This window comes from Carcharhinus amblyrhynchos, chromosome 9 (assembly GCF_965287045.1).
Source record: "Carcharhinus amblyrhynchos chromosome 9, sCarAmb.v2.hapA, whole genome shotgun sequence".
Lineage (NCBI taxonomy): Eukaryota > Metazoa > Chordata > Chondrichthyes > Carcharhiniformes > Carcharhinidae > Carcharhinus > Carcharhinus amblyrhynchos.
This window is the reverse complement of record NC_137332.1, coordinates 91348106-91368270: the sequence shown is the minus strand read 5'-3', so window position 1 is coordinate 91368270 and position 20165 is coordinate 91348106. Positions and strand designations below refer to the sequence as shown.

Genomic DNA, 20165 nt, shown 5'->3' with positions numbered 1-20165 from the left:
TGCAAGAGTATTTACCGTGTACCTGGTGAATGGTGTTCTCACATGAGATGATGGTATCCATGTCGATGATCCGGCATGTCTTCCAAGGTTGCTGTGGCAGGGTTGTATGGTGTTGTGGACACTGTTTTCCTGAAGGCTTTTTGGCAAAGGCTGAGGCCTTCAAGTAAAGTCTTTAAAGAAAACATTAAAAGAAACAACATTTCAGTAAGTGTTTCTGCCCCTCCAAGATAATTGCACATATTTCTCATATTCAGTAATGACCCATCAACAAAACTCATCCTGTAAATCCGTGGATCACCCGTGGATCCACCTCATTGTTCTCCGGAGCAGTGTATCTGGTGGCTGTGGTGAGTGTTTGATTTTCCTTTGGAAGCTCTTGACTGTATTTCCGGTTCGCAGGGCTTTTTTGAATACCTTTTCTTTCCATAGCGGAAGTTAGGCGAGGGGCTAGTCGGGAAGGGAGACCGGGGGATATAAAAAGAAGGCAATAATAGACAGCGGGCAGCGGAGTGAGTGGGAGCAGAGTGAGAGCTATAAGGGCTTTGGCTCACTGGGCTTAGCCGAGAGCAGGTCTAGGCAAGGTGAGGTACTAGTTCCATCTTTCCTGTGTTCCATTTTGGTATATATAATTCCAAGAGTGGTCAGGTACATGGCAGGGTCTATGGGGAGACGCTTTAGCTGTGTTAGGTGCCACATGTGGGAATTCCTGGAGGCATCACGTCTCCTGAAGGCCCACATCTGTGTCAAGTGTTTAGAGCTGTAGCGTTTGAGGGCCCGGGTCAGGCAATTAGAGCTGCGTTTAGAGGATGCTGGATCATCGACATGGATACCATCATCTCATTTCTGGTCAGGGAGAACGAAGAGATAATGGCTATGAACCATGGACAAGTGGAGGTCCCAGGGCCTGGGGGATGGGACGGGTGGATAACTGTTAGGAGGGGGAAGAAGAAGAAGAAGAATAGTCCTGGTCCAAAGACTACCCCAGTGGCCCCCCAAAAGGCATCAACAGGGGTACAAAAGGTATGTCAGGAGGACCAGAATGCCTCAGAGGGAAGGAAGGGGGCTGGCAATGAGATAGTGGTGGAGGATGAGAGGGTCAAAGGAACTGATAGGTGGTTCTGTGGGCAAAAGCGTGACTCCAGGATGGTAGTCTGCCTCCCTGGAGCAGGGGTACAGGACGTATCAGAGAGGATAGAGGGAATTTTGAAGGGTGAAGGGACCCAGGCTGAAGTAATTATACACATAGGAGAGAAGGACGTAGGAAGGAAGAGCAGGGGGATGTACGTAGGCAATTCAGGGAGTTGGGGGCCAAGCTGAAGAGCAGGGCCTCCAGGGTGGCATTCTCTGGGCTGCTGCCTAGTAACAGTATGGCTAGGAATAATGAGATCCTGCAGCTGAATGCGTGGCTGACGGATTGGTGCAAGGTAGAGGGCTTTACTTTTGTCAATCACTGGGAAGCATTTGTGAGAGAAGGGCACCTGTACAAGCAGGATGGGGAACATTTGAATGGGAGGGGGACAAATATCTTAGCAGGGAGGTTAGCTGGAGTGTTTCGGCAGGGTTTAAACTAATATGGAGGGGGGGGTGGGGATGAGACTGATAGCTCATTTGGCACTGGGATTGGGAACGAGTTGGGTGACAGGGTAGGTTTGGTTGAAAGGAAAATTATCAGGGGAAAGGAAGATCCGAGTGGGCCTGGAGGGTTGGATTGCGCCTGTTTTAATGCGAGGAATGTGACGGGTAAAACGGATGAGCTTAGGGCCTTAATGTTCATGAGGAATTTAGATGTGGTGGCAGTGACGGAGACATGGTTAAAGGAAGGGCAGGACTGGCAGCTGAATGTTCCTGGGTATAAGTGTTTTAGGTGTGACAGAGGAAGGTTGAAGAGAGGTGGTGGTGTGGCATTGTTAGTAAAGGAGCACATCACAGCAGTGCAGAGGGAGGATAATATGGAGGAGTTGGGATTGAGTTGCTGTGGGTGGAGTTGAGGAATAGGAAGGGAGCGATTACTATGCTAGGGGTGTACTATAGGCCACCCAACAGCCCAAGGGCAGTGGAAGAAGGGATTTGTAAAGACATTTTAGATGGGTGCAGAAAGAATAGGGTGGTTGTAGTGGGTGACTTTAATCTTCCTGGAGTGGATTGGAAGGTGCCTAGAGCTGGGGGTTCGGATAGCGAGGAATTTGTAAAATGTGTGCTGGAAGGGTCCTTGGAGCAGTACGTAACTAGCCCGACTAGGGAGGGGGCTATACTGGATTTAGTTTTGGGCAATGAGCTGGGTCAGGTGGTTGAGGTTGCAGTAGGCGAACATGTGGCTAACAGTGACCACAAGTCTGTCTACTTTAGGTTAAAAATGGAAAAGGATGAGTGCTGTCCGAAGGGTAGGGTGCTGAACTGGGGAAAGGTGAGCTATAGCCGGATTAGGAGGGAGCTGAAGGACACTGATTGGGAGGGGTTGTTAGTGGGTAAGTCCACGGTTGGCAAGTGGGAGGCTTTCAAGGGCAAACTGAAAATGTTGCAGGAAAGATATGTGCTGGTAAAGAGGAAGGATGGGAAAGGCAGGATTAGAGAGCTGTGGATTACAGGGGATATTGAGGACTTGGTCAGGAAGAAGAGAGAGGCATATGTTAGGTCTAAGCAACTGGGAACGGAGAGAGCACTGGAGGAATATAGAGAGAGCAGGAGGGAGCTCAAAAGGGGAGATAAAAGGGCGAAAAGGGGGCATGAAATTGCTTTGGCTGATAGGATTAAGGAAAATCAAAAGGCATTTTACTCTTACATTAGGATCAAGAGGGTGGTTAGAGGGAAAATAGGTCCTCTTAGGGACAAAGGAGGGGAACTGTGCATTGAGTCTGAGGAAATGGGGGAGATCCTGAATGAATACTTTGCGTCAGTATTCACAAAGGAGAGGGGCTTGGTGTCTTGTAATGCCTTGGGGGAGCTGTAGACCATTTGAAGGAAATATCCATTACAAGGGAGGAAGCGTTAGGGTTTTTAGGTAGCATAAAAACTGATAAAGCTCCGGGGCCTGATGGCATTTATGCCAGACTGCTTAGGGAAGTGAGAGATGAAATTGCTGGGCCTCTGACACAAATCTTTGTCTCTTCTTTGGATACAGGTGAGGTCCCAGAGGACTGGAGGATAGCTAATGTGCTACCGTTGTTTAAAAAGGGCAGTAGGGATAACCCTGGTACTTATAGGCCAGTGAGTTTGACGTCAGTGGTGGGAAAGTTGTTGGAAAAAATTCTTAGGGATAGGATGTATAAGCATTTGGAGTATTGAGATCTGATTAGGGATACGCAGCATGGCTTTGTTCAGGGGAGGTCTTGCCTTAAGAATCTGGTAGAATTTTTTTAGGAGGTGACAAAAACAGTTGACGATGGACAAGCCGTTGATGTCATCTATATGGATTTCAGTAAGGCGTTTGACAAAGTCCCTCACGGTAGGCTGGTAGAAAAGGTTAAGGCACATGGGATACAGGGACAGGTATCTAAATGGATTGAAAACTGGCTAGGCAACAGGAGACAGAGAGTAGTAGTGGAAGGGTCCTTTTCTAGCTGGAGGTCTGTCACCAGTGGTGTGCCGCAGGGCTGAGTACTGGGGCCTCTTCTGTTCGTAATATATATAAATGACTTGGAAGAGGGCATACGTGGTGTGATCAGCGAGTTTGCAGATGATACCAAGATGGCAGGATTGGCGGATAGCGAGGAGGATTGTCAGGTGACACAGCAGGATATACATAGGCTGGTATATTGGGCAGATAGATGGCAGATGGAATTTAATCCTGATAAATGCGAGGTGATGCATTTTGGAAGGAATAATGCAGGGAGGAGTTACATGATAAAGGGTAGACTAATTATGAGTATAGAAATGCAGAGGGACCTGGGAGTGCAAGTGCACAAGTCTCTGAAGGTGGCAACCCAGGTGGAGAAGGTTGCGAAGAAAGCTTACGGAATGCTAGCCTTTATAGGAAGGGGTATAGAGTATAAGAGCTGGCGTCTAATGCTACAGTTTTACAGAACGTTGGTTAGACCGCATTTGGAGTACTGCGTCCAGTTCTGGTCACCTTACTACTGGAAGGACGTGGAGACCCGGAGAGAGTGCAGAGGAGGTTTACCAGGATGCTGCCTGGTATGGAAGGACTGGGTTATGAGAAAAGATTGGGTAAACTGGGGCTCTTTTCCTTAGAAAGATGGAGATTAAGGGGGGATCTGATAGAGGTGTATAAAATAATGAAGGGTATAGATAGAGTAAACAGTGGCAGGCTTTTTCCTAGATTGGAGACAAACATCACGAGGGGTCACGAGCTAAGGGTGAGGGGGGAGAAGTATAATTTGGATACTAGAGGGAGGTTTTTCACACAGAGGGTCTTGGGGGTATGGAATGCACTACCAAGTAAGGTGGTGGAGGCAGGCACGCTGGACTTGTTTAAGGTTTACTTAGATAGGCACATGAGTGAAACAGGGATGGAGGGTTATAGGAGACGGTTTTAAAAAGGGTCAGAGCCTCGGGACGTTACTGGAAATCTAATGCTGCATGTTGATGTTTTGTCTCTTTTACTCCGCAGGTGTGTTGGTCCACCTTGTTGTCTAACGAGGGGTATGCACACGGTGGGTTGTGCGTGGGCTGCTCTTGGATGTTTCAAGAGTGGCCTAGTACTTTGCGTCATTGTGTGTGCTTAAAACTGGACCAGCAGATGGGCACCACAACAGCTCAGTGACTATCACTGCGAGCTGTGCAGATAGATGGATTTGGGCCAGCGTCTGTGGGAGTTTGCGCATTCTCCCTGTGGTTGCGTGGGTTTCCTCCAGATGCTCCGGTTTCCTCCCACATCCCAAAGATGTGCTCTTAGGCTGAGTGGTGTAACAAATTGTCCCTAAACTATTCTCGCCTGAATCTAATTTCCAATGGGGGTACCATACGCATACACACGGGTCAAGGTAGGTGTAGGAAAATGCTTTGTTAAGATGGCGGCGTGGGCTCGTTGGGCCGAACGGCCTGTTTCCCATGCTGGGTTGTTGTTTGGTCTTTGTTCTTTGTTTAAATCAGAAGGGAAATGCTTCTAATAAGCACACTCAACATCCAACACCCAATCCAAGATTACATCCTGAGCACAGTCACTCCTTGGATCAGAATCTAAATATGTGCAGGTTAGGTTGATTGGCTATGCTAAATTGACCCTAATTTCAAGGGATTAGCAGGGTAAATGTGTGGAATTACGGGAATAAGGCCCGGGTGGGATTGTGGTTGGTACAAACTTAATGAATCAAATGGCTGCCTTCTGTACTGTAGGGATTCTATGACAATCACTGCAAGACATGCCGGATCATCGACATGGATACCATCATCACACGTGAGAATACCATCCACCAGGTACATGGTAAATACTCTTGCAACTCGGCCAACATTGTCTACCTGATACGTTGCAAGAAAGGATGTCCCGAAGCATGGTACATTGGGGAGACCATGCAGACGCTACGACAACGGATGAATGAACATCGCTCGACAGTCACCAGGCAAGACTGTTCCCTTCCTGTTGGCGAACACTTCAGTGGTCACGGGCATTCAGCCTCTGACCTTCGGGTAAGCATTCTCCAAGGCGGCCTTCACAACACACGACAGCGCAGAGTCGCTGAGCAGAGACTGATAGCCAAGTTCCGCACACATGAGGACGGTCTCAACAGGGATCTTGGGTTCATGTCGCACTATCTGTAACCCCCGTGACTTGCCTGGGTTTGCAAAACCTCACTTACTGTACTGTCTGGAGACAATACACATCTCTTTAAACTGTGATCAGTGCTCCTACCACTCACATTATCAGCCACTTCAGGTCTTGAACAGCAGGTTGGGTGTGGGGATTCGCATTTTAATCAGTAATCTCTAAACTGTCTGTGCTTTATATGCTCTGTCTGAGGCCAGAACTCTCCATTCACCTGACGAAGAGGGTAACCCCTCGAAAGCTTGCGAGTATATTATCAAATAAATAGGTTGGACTAAAACCTGGTGTTGTCAGACTTTTTACTGTAATCACTCTCCAGGTCAGAGTAGTCAAGCACTGGCACAATCTCCCCACCCAGTCTGTTCCAGGCCATCATGTTGGTCTCTACTGTGTTTTCCCCCACCACCCCCCTTCCCGCCCGTGTCCCCCTCTCTATTGTGGCACCCCTCTTCCCTGCACACCTCTCCAACATGACTCCCTCTGCCCTATGCACTCTCCCTAGTGCACCCCAATTTGTGTGTCTCTCTCCTCTGTGTCCCTCTCCCTTGTGCATGGACTGATCCCACGATTGCACATCATCACTGCCTTGGATGCTGTGGTTCTTTCTCTAATGAACTGCTGTCAACACATCTGATGCTACACATTTTACACTGTTGTCAGTTTGAAAGCCTTCCAGGATGAAGAATGCTATTCCCACACTAGCAATCTCTGTCAAACATTTTCCAGGGGAACTGAGACAGCAGCTGTAATAAGTGAGATTTTATTCAGACGGGACAATGACAAGTTTAAATCCCCCAATCTGATCTGCTGCTTAAAGTTGCCTCCATTTACCCGGTCAGTTTCCCAAGTTTCTGGAAGCTTGTTACAATGTGGAGATGCTGGCATTGGACTGGGGTAAACACAGGAAGTCTCACAACACCAGGTTAACGTTACTTGAAGGCGTAGCACGCTGAAAGCTAGTGGCTTTTGCTACCAAACAGATCTGTTAGACTTTAACCTGGTGTTGTGAGAACTCCTGTTACTCCAGAAATATTTGGATTGGCTGTGAGAGACGTCAATCAGAGAGCCCACCCACTCTGCCCATTCTCTCTTCTTCCTCTTTCACAGCTGCTTCACTTCCTGTAGGGACTGAAAACCAAGTCAGGAGATGGTGAGTGAAGGAGCAGAATTTATAATAATTACATTGCATCATATCCACACTAACGTTCAGGCAGTCTGACTATCCTGTGGGGAATCAGGTGTGGAAATGCCCCTTATGCTGTGTGAGAAGATCCAGCTGAGAGACCTGTTTACTCGGTGCTTTGTGCTGAGCTGTTTGATTGGAGCTGTGTGTTGGATATTGAGTGTGTTTATTGGAAGCGGATGCCTGTGTTATATTTGCATTTCTATTAAAAAAAACTCAGCTTTTCAATGATCACCAGATCTCCCAAAACTTTACAGCCTATGAATTAAATTTTAAGTGTATTCTCCCCCATTTCACTTCTAACAAGCCTGAACATCCACTGGACAGTTATACTTTTTGTCTCTATCTGCAGAACCATTCTGATGTATTCATTGTTTTGATCTGCTGTTTGTGGGGCTCTTTTGGTCTGTTTATTACCCATGATTCCTGGTGTTCAGCCTGCATGTATCCATCTGTATTACCTTCACTGGTTCAAAGTATACCCAATGCTGCTCTTGACATCTCCATCTCCATCTACTGGTTTAATGATAAGCATGGAATGAGGGCTGTGCCGAGCTGTGCGATCGTGATGGAATGCAATCCTGCAGCTGTTGATGGCTCACTGCATCTCATTGATATCCAGTTTTGGGATCTTTCCTTACTTTACTTCCCCAGTGATTCTTAACACGGGGATGTACTCATTCATCAGTTGGGAGGATAATAATGGTTTTCTATGAACTTGTTTTACCTGAAGCCATGAGACTCTATGGAGTCAATATTAATTTATTTTTGTCACATGTATTAGCATACAGTGAAAAGCATTGTTTTTTTTTGTGTGCTATACAGACAAAGCGTAGAGAAGGAAAGGAGAGGGTGCAGAATGTAATCATAGAGGTTTACAGCAAGGAAAGAGGTCCTTCAGCCCAACTTGTTCATGCTGCCGAGCTTTTACCATTAAGCTAGTCCCAATTGCCTGCATTTGGCCCACATCCCTCTATACCAGTCTTACCCGTGTAACTATCTCAACACTTTTTAAAAGACAAAATTGTACTTACCTTTATTACCTCTGGTAGCTCATTCCAGACACACACCACCCTCTGTGTGAAAAATTGCCCTCCTGGATCTTTTGTGCCTATGCCCTCTAGTTTTAGACTCTCCTACCTTTGGGAAAAGCTAGGGTGTAGAGAAAGATCAACTTAATATGAGGTAAGTCCATTCAAAAGTCTGACAGCAGCAGGGAAGAAGATGCTCTTGCATTGGTTGGTATATGACCTTGGACCTCTGTATCTTTTTCTTGACAGAAGAAGGTGGAAGAGAGAATGTCCGGGGTGCATGGGGTCCTTAATTATACTGGCTGCTTTTCTGAGGCAGCAGGAAGAGTAGACAGTGTCAATGGATGGGAGGCTAGTTTGTGATGGTTTCGGCCTCATTCATGACCCTTTGTATTTTTCTGCTGTAATATCTGGACCTTGTTCACGACCCTTAATCTTATTCTGACACATTGCAAGATTGTCCAGATCTACCTGATTTTCCTCTTATTATTGGACTTTGTAGTGATTGTTTATCATTGTTTGCTGGGTCACTTCAGAGGGCAGTTCAGAGTCAACCAGGCTGTGTAGGACTGGAGTCACATGTTGGACAGACCAGACAGTTGCAGCAAGTTCCGTTCTCTGAAAGGCAATATTTGTGATTTTAATTTGATTCTATTCCACAAATTCCAAACCTTATTAATAAAGTTTCACAACACGGAGTGTTTGTGGTGAATATCACTGATATCTTTAAGGGTAGCACTGAGGGAGAAAGGAAGAGAAGGATAGGCTGATATGCTGAGAGGAGGCTCATGTAAAGCACAAACACCAGCATGGACAAATTGGGTCAAATGGCCTGTTTCTGCACTGTAATTCTGTGTGTGTAATTTTCTGAGGTTAGATTTGAACTCTCGATCTCTGGATTGCTAATCCAGCGCCCTAACAATTTGGCTGCGGTACCTGGAGACACATTGATTGAAATGTCCTTTATGCCTTCCGTAAAGATTTTAGCTGAAGGCCTGGGCCTTTTCCAAAATCCTGGGCTTGGATTTGATAGTTTTGCCCACTGCTGTGTCTGATAGCTGAATTTGGGATGTGCAGCCTGAGTAAGTGCAGTATATCTAATTTCCCAGGATAACCCAGAACCCTTCAAACAGCTACACTGAACCAATATATTCCAGCAATTCCAGTCTGGTGGGTTTGCTTCAGGTAATTGTACACTCCACCTAACAGTCTTTTCAATTGCCCTCACTGTGCCAAGGAAGATGGGAATCTGGGTGGAGGAAAGAAAGTAGCCATGTTGTCTGCTCTCGGTCACTATCCAGTGTCCTTGCTGGAAACAGGATGTGTGACGGTCAAGTGATTAAAAAGAAAGGATATGCATCTGATCCCCCCACACAGGAGAAAAGCAGAGTGGCACTCAAACTCTACCTGAGTGTCAGCCCCTTCAGCAAAGGAGAGGGAGTTGGAGGAAATCATATTTCCTTTTCCTGTTTTTTACAGAAGGATTGCACTGTATTACACCAGAGAATACAAAGAGGATAGATACCACAGATGGATCCTGATCATCATCCAAGGAACAACTGTGGGAAGACATTCAGAGAACATCCAGTTCAATACAGAGAAAGTTGGGCAGTGAAACCATTATCTGGGAATTGGTCGTGTCCGTGGAGTTTGGACTTATCATAAGACCTGAAATTAGTCACTGGTGTGGAATCTTCCATCAGAATCAACCTTTCCGAAGGTTCGGCTGTGCGTGATCAGTTAGGGGAGGCTGGGAAGAAGTGTGAGTGGACTCCCAAGTGTCGTGAGAGCTTCAATCATTCAGCTTGTCAATCTCTGACTAATTCCTGCAGGCTGTTTCACATGTGAGGTGTGTAAGGCAGAGTGCATAGGAATATATGATCTCCTGATGCACAAGGTACAACCGTGAAGACAACGACAACCTCATGGAAAAAAAAACGTACAAGTGTGAGTTGTGTGGCCAAGCTTTCACACATTCATCGACACTTGTGAATCATCGACGCATCCACACTGGAGAGAAGCCATTTAAATGTGAGATATGTGACCAAGCCTTCACACACTCATCAACACTCGTGAATCACCGACGCATTCACACTGGAGAGAAGCCATTTAAATGTGAGATATGTGACCAAGCCTTCACACACTCATCAACACTTGTGAATCACCGACATATTCACACTGGAGAGAAGCCATTTAAATGTGAGATATGTGACCAAGCCTTCACACACTCATCAACACTTGTGAATCACCGACGCATTCACACTGGAGAGAAATCACTCAAGTGCGAGATTTGTGGTAAAGCCTTTACTCGGATTTCAAACCTCCTGGACCATCAGACAATTCACACTGGGCAGAAACCCTTCAAGTGTAACATTTGCGCTAAAGCTTTCGTGACATCTGCAAGTTTCCTGAGACATCAGAGGATTCACACAGGGGAAAAACCTTTCCGGTGTGAGTTTTGTGAGAAGTCTTTCTCACAATCGTCTGATCTTTTGACACACCAGAGAATTCACACAGGGGAGAAACCATTCAGGTGTAAGTTTTGTGACAAAGCTTTCACTCATTCTTCTGATCTCCTCGCACACCAGCGGATTCACACTGGAGAGAAACCCTTCAAATGTGAGATGTGTGGCCGAGCATTCACACAGTCATCAACACTCATGCAACACCAACGCATTCACACTGGGGAGAAACCATTCACGTGTGACGTGTGTGACAAATCATTCATACAGTCGTCAAACCTCCGTGCACACCAACGCCTTCACACTGGGGAGAAACCCTTCAAGTGTGAAGCGTGTAATAAAGGATTTGCACAATTATCAGGCCTGGTGAATCATCAGGGGAGAAACTGTTCAAACCTGAGGTCTGCGACTGAGCCTTCACTGCTCATGAAACACTGACTCATTCACACTGATGAATAATGTGAGGTGCTTGTCAAAGTTTTCACAAGTAAAATGTCTTGCCTGATGATTCGCCAGGAGAGAAATCCTTCAATTATGATGTGTGTGACTGCACATTCGCAAATTCATCGAGGTGTTTGAAACACTGACATGTTCACAGAGATGAGAAACTGTTTTAGTGTGAGGTGTGCGATGAGAGCTTTGCAAATCATTGAGCCTGGTGAATCTCAGAAATATTCACACTGGAGAGAAACTGTTTCCATGTGAGGTATGTGGCACAGCCTTCCAAATGTATCAAAACTGCTGTTCAATGAGAGGTTCCACATGGGAGAAACCCTTTAATTGTGATAGTTACAATTAAATTTTCCTGAAGTCTTCAATCATCTGAGACAGCAGTGGATCCACATAGGAGAGAAAGCCTGTAGGTGTGAGGTGTGTGACAAGGCTTTCAGGCATTGTGCCATCTGGTCCATCACTGCACTAACACTGGGAGAAACCTTATTGCTGTGAGCTATGTCATAAAGAGGAATATTCAAGAGGAATTTAAGGAATGAAGGTACTGGAGTCATCCCTTGAGCCTGTGACATCATTCAGTTAGGTCATGCCTGATCCATTTATTAACTCTATCTACCTGCCTTAATCCCCTTGTCTATCGATAAATTTATCAATTTCAATTTTGAAATTTTCAATTGACCCCCAATGTCAATAGATTTTTATGGAGAGAGAGTTCCAGATTTCCAGTCCCCTTTTTATGAAGAAATGTTTGCTGACATCGCCCCTGAACAGTCTAGCTCTAATTTTAATTCTCTGTCCTCTTGTTCTGGACTCTCCCATCATAAGAACAGTTTCTCTTTAACCATTCTATCAACTTGTTTAATCACCTTAATCACTTCAATTAAATCACCCCTTTAATTTTTTACATTTAAGGAAATGCAAGCTCAGTCCGTACAACCTTTCCTCATAATTTAACCCTTTTAGCCCCAGGAGCATTCTGGTGAATTTTCGCTTCACTCTCTTCAAGGTCAATATATTTTTCCTGAAATACGGTGCCCAAAACCAAACACAGTTCTCCAGATAGGGTCTAAACAGACCTCTGTACAATTAGATCATGACTTCCACAAGCACAAAGTTGGTTTGGGGGAGAAGTTGTGGGTTATCTTTTCTCTTCAGGATGGTCCTGGGGTATTGAGCAATTTTGACAGAGGAAAACAGGACGACTGGTGCTTGATGTGGTTAGGTCAGATCTAGCAATGTATGCTAAACCAGTTACAAATCTTCACCACTTGGAGTTGAGAAGCAGGGAGATCAACCAGGAAGGAAGAGAATAAAGGAAGTTATGGAAACAGGAGTGTTGAAGATGGATATGAACGAGTGGTTAAACCAGATTGACAGCTACGGAAGCATTGTGGTAAATGGAGAGTCAAAGTGCAGAGAGTTGGGAATTAGAAAGCAATGTCCAATTCACCTGGAGGAAGAGTGTCTTCCATGAGCGGAAACTGGTCCATGGATTCGTGATCACTAGATATCATTGGTGGGTTTGTATGATAGAAACAAGCTTCATCTTGTGTCACTAAAGATCAGTGTCATTTCTAACCATCAGAATTGGGAGCCAGATTAAAGCACGGATTTTAAAGAAACTTTTGTCTGTAGTATTCTGAGAGCATCTCCCTTTTGTGTGTGTGTGTGTTGTGAAATATGGACAGATCCTCTTCAGGTGATGGGTGCTTGACTAATATCATGTGTAATGTTTGTGCTCTCCTGCCTGGGAGGACTATTCTGAGTATGGTGAGGGACTGGGGGTGAGTCTATAGAGATCAGAGTTCCCTCAGTCCATCACACCTTGATGTAATAACAGTGTGATATGTTCACCTTACACTCTTCCAAGATTATGTACATATTCTGGGAAAAATATTGAGTCATTTTCAAATGCTTTAGCTTAGTTGATTTAAAGTTTGTTAAGATGAATATTAAGTTTGTTTGCTGTTTTATCAATATGCTGCATAGATTTGTAACTCACAATAAGTTCATTGCTTTAAAGTTAACCCAAACTACTTGTCAGCATGGTGTGTTCCTATTCACTGAAACACTCAAGAGTCCTGTACACAATATATAATGATGTGGAGATGCCGGCGTTGGACTGGGGTAAACACTATAAGAAGTCTCATAACACCAGATTAATGTCCAACAGGTTTATTTGGTAGCACAAGCCACTGGCTTTCGGAGTGTTGTCCTTTCATCAGGTGAGTAGGAGTTCTGTTCACAAGCAGGGCATATAAAGACACAAACTCAATTTACAAAATAATGATTGCAATGCGAGACTTTACAGGTAATCAAGTCTTATGGGTACAGATAATGTGAGTGGAGAGAGCATTAAGCACAGGTTAAAGAGATGTGTATTGTCTCTAGCCAGGACAGTTAGTGAGATTTTGCAAGCCCTGGCAAGTCGTGGGGGTTACGGATAGTGTGACGTGAACCTAAGATCCTGGTTGAGGCTGTACTTGTGTGCGCAACTTGGCTGTCAGTCTCTGCTCAGCGACTCTGCGTTGTGTGTCGTGAAGGCCTTCTGGTCCTTGACTCTCCCATGAGGGGAGACAATCTCTCAGCTGTTACCCTGTCAAGCCCTTTATGAATTCTATATGTTTCAATGAAATCACCTCTCATTTTTCTAAATTCTAATGAGCAGAGTCCCAACCTGTTGAACCTTTTCTCATCAGATAATCTTCCATACCAGGGATCATCCAAACTGCCTCTGATAAAATAATATATTAAATGAGGGGACCAGAACTACTCTCAGTACTCCAGATATGGTCTCAGCAGTATCTTGTGCATTCACAGAAAGATTTCCCTACTCTTATACTCCACCCCTTTTGAAATAAGGGCCAATATTCCATTAGCCTTCCTGATTAGCTAGCCTTCTGCATTTCTTGCATAAGTATCCCAAATTGTTTGTGTTGTAGCTTTCTGCAGTTTTTCTCCATTTAAGTAATAAGTTGTTCCTTTGTATTCCCTTTCAAAATTAACAACTTCACCTTTAACCGCATTATACTACGTTTGCCAAATTTTTGCACACTTACTTAATCTATCAATATCTCTTTGTAAACTGTTTTGATCCATCTTGCAAATTGCCTTTCCACCAAATTTTGTGCTGTCTCCAAATTTGGCTGCAGTACATTTGCTTGCTTCCTTCCAAGTCATTAATATAAATTGTAAACCATTATGATCCCAGTACTGATTTCTCTGGCAGTCCACAGAGGGGAATTTTCAGGTTGTCATTCTGAAAATCCTCCTCTCATCCAACTCTAGTCTTTTATTAGTTAGCCACCCCTCTATCCATGCTAATGTATTACCCCTAACACCATGAGCTCTTATCTTATTAAATTGCCTTTTGTGGGGTATCTTTTTGGAAACCAAAGTATATTACATCTGCTGGTTTCCCTTTATCTATCTTGCTTGTTATCACATCAAAGAATTGTAATGAATTTGGCATGATTTCCCCTTCATGAAGTCATACTAATTCTGTTTGATTTTATTATGTATTTCTAAATGCTCTGCTATTACATCCTTTGGAATGGTCTTTAAATTTTTTCCAGTAACAGATGTTAAGCTAATTTGTCTATAGTTACCTGATTTTTGTCTCCTTCCCTTTTTGAATAAGGGTATTACAACGGCAGTTTTCCAACCTTCTGGGAATTTCCCAGGATTACTTCCAGCACTGACCCCTGCGGAACACCACTAGTTAAAGGTCACCAACCTGTTCTAGTTTAACTAGAGCAGTAGGTGTCAGTGTTGTCTTTGTGTGTGGAATCCTGTTATTTTATTTTGTGAATGTAAGTTCCTGAAGTCAGTTGGTACCACTGAGGAGGAGGTGTTTATTGATCCCATGTCCAAGAGAGGAACCGGGAGAGTGGGACAGACCGGGACATCCGGAAGAGGAGGACAGATCGGGATGCCCCAGGAGAGGATGGTGGACAGGACATCCTGGGAGAAGCAGTCAGACCAGGAAGTCCTGGGAGAGAGAAGTCCCTGGACGAAGTGAACGTTGAGCCTCCGAAATTGAAGGAAAGGTGAGCTGAGCTTCCACAGGAGATGGCCCTTGGAAAAGGCAGGACTGTCAGCTTCCTGTCCTTTCATTGTCTGATATTCCTCTCCTGTTCCCCTCCTGTGCATATACTGATCCTATCACTGCACATCATCACTGCCTTGGATGCTGTAGATCTTCCTTTTCTGACCTGCTATTAAACACACCCAAGGCTGCAAATCTCACACTGAAGTTGTCAATTTGAAAGCCTCCAAGGATAAAGAATGCTATTTCCACATTAGAAATCTCTGTCAAACCAGGGAAGAAGCATTTTTTTTGTAGAGGTGGCATCCTGTGGTGTTCACACTCGTTCAGGAATGAATATTCCATTACTGATAGCTCAGGATTCCTGCGAATTGCATTCCATAATATCCACACTAATGTTCAGACAATCTGACTATCCTGTGGGGAATCAGATGTAGAAGTGCCTCTTTTGCTGTGTGAGAAGATCCAGCTGAGAAACCTGTTTACTTGCTTTGGGCTGAGCTGTTTGACTGGAGCAAGCCCAACCCAGGAAAACTACCTGAAAGATGGGATATTCATCCCAGGGAGGTGGAATACCCTGGAAGTTGTGCCGGGTGAGCCTGGAATGAGTGTGGAAAATGCTGAATGATTTGATTTGATTTATTATTGTCACATGCATTAGTATATATTTCTTGCATGCTATACAGAAAGCATACTGTTCATAGAGACAGAAAGGAGAGCGTGCAGAATGTAGTGTCTTTCTCTACACCCCAGTCATAGAGCAAGATCAACTTGGTGTGAGGTAGATGCATTCAAAAATCTGGTGGTAGCAGGGTAGAAAGATGTTCTTAAGTTGGTTGGTACATGACCTCAGACTTTTGTATCTTTTTCCCAATGGAAGAAGGTGGAATGTCTGGGATGCAGGGGGTCCTTAATTATGCTGGCTGCTTTTTCAAGGCAGCAGCAAGTTAAGACAGAGTCAATGGATCGGAGGCTGGTTTGAGTGATGGACTGGGCTTCATTTACGACCCTTTGGAAATGGCAAATGGAATTTAATGTTGGCAAGTGTGAGGTGGTCCACTTTGGTAGGAAGAATGGTAGGAAGGACTATTACTTACGTGGCGAAAAACTGCAGCAGGCGACGGTGCAGAGGGACCTCGGGGTCCTTGTGCATGAGTCGCAAAAACCCAGCTTGCAGGTGCAGCAGGTGGTCAGGAAGGCAAATGGGATGCTGGCCTTCATAGCGAGGGGGATTGAATATAAAAGTAGGGAGGTCTTGCTGCAGCTGTATAGGGCATTGGTGAGGCCGCAGCTGGAGTACTGTGTGCAGTTTTGGGCGCCGCACCTGCGCAAGGATATTTTAGCCCTGGAGGGAGTGCAGAGGAGGTTTACTAGGCTGATACCGGAGTTGAGGGGATTGAGCTATGAGGAGAGGCTGAATAAACTGGGCTTGTACTCATTAGAGTTTAGAAGAATGAGGGGAGATCTCATTGAGACGTATAAGATGATGAATGGGATGGATAGGATAGAGGTGGAGAGACTCTTCCCGCTCAAAAAAGACAGTAGGACTAGGGGGCACAGCCTCAAGATAAAGGGGAGGCGGTTTAGAACGGAGTTGAGGAGGAACTTCTTCACTCAAAGGGTGGTGAATCTCTGGAATTCTCTGCCCGTTGAAGTGGTGGAGGCTGCCTCGCTAAATATTTTTAAGAAGCGGGTTGATGGGTTCTTGATAAGAGAGGGGATTAAGGGTTATGGGGAGAGGGCGGGAAAGTGGAACTGAGCCACGACAGATCAGCCATGATCTTATTGAATGGCGGGGCAGGCTCGAAGGGCTAGATGGCCTACTCCTGCTCCTATTTCTTATGTTCTTATGTTCTTTGTAGTTTCTTGTGGTCTTGGGCAGAGCAGGAGCCATACTAAGCTGTGATACAACCAGAAAGAATGAGATGGGTTGGGTGGAAGGCCTGTCTCCGAGAACCAGCATTGATACAATGTTTAAAAAACAGAGAAACATAAAACAGCCATCACCCTTCACACACTCCCCATGTCCCAACCATGTCAAATGATGACCCAGCTACTACTCCTTCTAAGGTCCTTCATCGTTTGTGTCATCCTATACTTTTTCCCTGACTGATAGTGGGGTTTATTTCAGAAATTATGTATTGCTAAAAACTTCAGCCAAATAGAAAGACTTGCAAAATTCAGTATCCTAGTTAAAGATGTATCCTTTATTTGACCAACGATTGAAGGGAGAGTTGAGCATTGGGCAGTTCAATGCCTTTCTAGAAGAGAAGGCTTTGAACTTTCTAGAATCCACTCTGAGGTTATAATGCAATACTCAAATCAATTAGACATTTCTCAAGAATTACTTTTACCACCTTTTTGGTAGTAAAGAACCTGTCAATATTTGTACAAATCAATCACTGTCAACAATTGCCATATACATTAGCTAATTACATTTTATCCTCTGACTTGATGGGATTTCATTGGTTCATAGAATCCAAATGCTTCTCCCCTCTGTAGCTTAGCAACCCCAGATGCTTAGTTATAAACGTCAAAGTTACTATTCCACCAACCCGTAATTATGTCAATGGCTCAACTAGACAGCTAGAGTTCTCATGTCTGAGACGAACTGTCTTATCAGGATAGCTTGAGCAGCACTATTCATGAAGTGGCTTTGAGAACCATACTGTTCATAACTTTTGCTGATAAGAATCTGCACATTCTGTGTATTCATTGTTCTAAAATATGTGGCTCATCTCAAAATGCCTTTATCCCATCATGCTCTACAGTAACCTGCTTTTGGCTAAAGTGTACAAATTGCTTTAAACATCTGCATACATTTTAAAATCCAAAATACATGTTTAAATTGGAAATACTTGTTCAAATCTCATTCTTATTAAAATCTCTTACTGTGGGTATGTGTGTCTTTAAACAGACAGTATCTCTTAGTCTATGAAGTCTGATCTTAGTCAATTCACTTGGTGTTGTTTTTTCAGTAGTGTCTGATTATTTGAAATTGCTCCGACCTAGTAGGAATTTCTCCAACACTAACCAAGGCTCTTAACTTCCATGCCAACCTCTGCCCCCACCCACTCCATATGGCCATTTCTTGACTTGATGCCAACTTAGTGCCAACTCAGACCAACCCATGCCCTTGCACCATCCAAACCACTGTACAAAATGGGCACACCTCAGGACTATGCTCAGGGTAAATAAAGTTGAGTTCCAAGTGACGGCCGTAGAATTTATTTTTATAAACAAGCATTAAATCCCAATTACTATCTTTACATTCCTTCAATTGCATTATCCCTAAAAGAATAAACACTTTGTTCAAATACATTATAATTCATATTCCCACTTCAAAGTGTCCATAACCACTTGGAGCTGTCAATCAAAATGAAATGACAAGCTGTGATAATGGATGGTTGTGAAGTCTGTCATGTAGAACAAATCCCTTGGGCGCATGTCAACAAGTAGAGTGAAAGGCAATCATTTTAACACTCCAAATAGTTTCTTCAAACAATTGAATGCTGGAATTTTAAATGCCTTTTGAGTTTGATAGTTTCTTTTGACAGTACTTGACACGTTTGGCAATTGTTTTTGAGAGTTCTCATGAGTTCTCAGTTTCAATGAGTTTATTCACTTTCTACATACATTCAGGCCTACTTTAAGGTCAATAGACTGATCAGTATTTAAAAACTCTGCGACCAAAGATGCCAAATGACAGTATTGGACCAAGAGTTCCAGGCTAACCACATGGACTTCCTCTGACTGTGACAAGGACTACAAGACTTAACAGCCTACAAGATGAATGCACGTAAAATCGCAGGCGCTAATACAAACCTCCTTGATGAGCTCAACACGCTTTATGCCATTTTGAAGAAGAAGTCAGTGAGAGCACACCTTCGAACCTGGAAGCCACAAACTTGTATCTGAGGTCACCACTGCAGACGTCAGAGCAGCCTTCTCGAAAGTCAACCCACGGAAAGCAACTGGCCCAGAGTACTCAGAACCTGCAGAGACCTGCAGCTGGTGAGGGATTTGCAGACATCTTCACCCTCTCTTTATACCAATGTGAGGTCCTTAACTGCTTCAAGAAGATGACCATCATCCTCTACAGTAACCTGCTTTTGGCTAAAGTGTACAGATTGCTTTAAACATCTGCATACAATTTAAAATCCAAAATACATGTTTTGGATTTTATGATATCCTGATATCATAAAAAAGCCAGGTAGCATGTCTTAATTTCTATTATCTGATAGTTCTGCTATCCACCTTTATGAAGTGCTTCAAAAGGTTAGTCATGGCACAAATCAATTCCAGCCTCCCGGACTGATTGGATCCACTACAGTTCGCTTATCGCTGCAACAGGTCAACAACAGATGCCATCTCCCTCTGGAGAGTGTACTAAACTCTGGAACATCTAAATAACAAAGACACCTATATCACACTCCTATTGACTGACAACAGCTCAGTCTTCTGTACCTTCTATGATTTATCCTACAAAACTCTTTTCCAAACTTCAAGGCCTGGGGCATGGCTCCTCCCACTGGATCCTAGTCTCCCCAGTCCACAGACTGCAATCAGTAAATATAGGCAACAACACCTCCTCCACAATCATTCCCAACACCAGTGTCCCACAAGGCTGTGTCCTAAGCCCATTACTATACTCTTTATATACATATGACTGTGTAGCCAAATTCCCCTCCAAGTCAAAGTTTGTTGATAACACCACCATGGTGGGTTGGATCTCAAACAATGACAAGAGATAGAGAATTTGGTGAGTTGGTGTGACAACAATAATCTCTCCCTCAATGTCAACAAGACGAAGGAGATAGTCATTGACTTCAGGAAGCGCAATGGAGGACATGCCCTTCTCTACTCAATGGGCACAAAGTAGAAATCGTCGACAGCTTCAAACTTTTAGATGTCCAGATCACCAACAGCCTGCCCTGGTCCCTCTTGCCAATTCTATATTAAGAAAGTCCACCAACACTTCTACTTTCTCAGGAGGCTCAGGAAATTTGGCATGTCTGCTATGACTCTCATTAACTTTTACAGATGCACCATAGAAAGCATTCTTTCTGGTTGTATCACAGCTTGGTATGGCTCCTGCCCCATCCAAGATTGCAAAAAGCCATGAAGGGTTGTGAACGAAGCCCAGTGAATCCCCAAACATGCTCCCATCCATTGACACTGTCTATTCTTCCTGCTGCCTAAGAAAAGCAGCTAGCATAATCAAGGACCCCATGCACCCCGGACATACTCTCTTCCACCTTTTTCCAAT

At 44.3% G+C, this 20165-nt stretch overlaps 2 protein-coding genes across 4 annotated transcripts in view; one reads left to right on the top strand and one right to left on the bottom strand.

Moving 5' to 3' along the window:
* The window catches only part of LOC145348007 (uncharacterized), a 521035-nt gene that overhangs the window by 227054 nt on the left and 273816 nt on the right, over positions 1-20165 (bottom strand). The gene's annotated exons all lie outside the window — the stretch shown is intronic.
* LOC145348043 (uncharacterized) overlaps positions 6826-20165 on the top strand; it is a 31685-nt gene continuing 18345 nt past the window's right edge. Inside the window, exons 1-2 of one of the 2 annotated variants that reach the window (XR_013887899.1) lie at positions 6826-6869; positions 9413-11101. Coding sequence is in view for 1 of the 2 variants with exons in the window: in XM_080196165.1 (XP_080052291.1) it covers positions 9859-10833 (975 nt within the window). In the remaining variant the exon portion in view is untranslated. Of the gene's footprint in view, positions 6870-9412; positions 11349-20165 lie in introns of those variants that run through there. The other variant, XM_080196165.1, reaches the window with a different exon arrangement.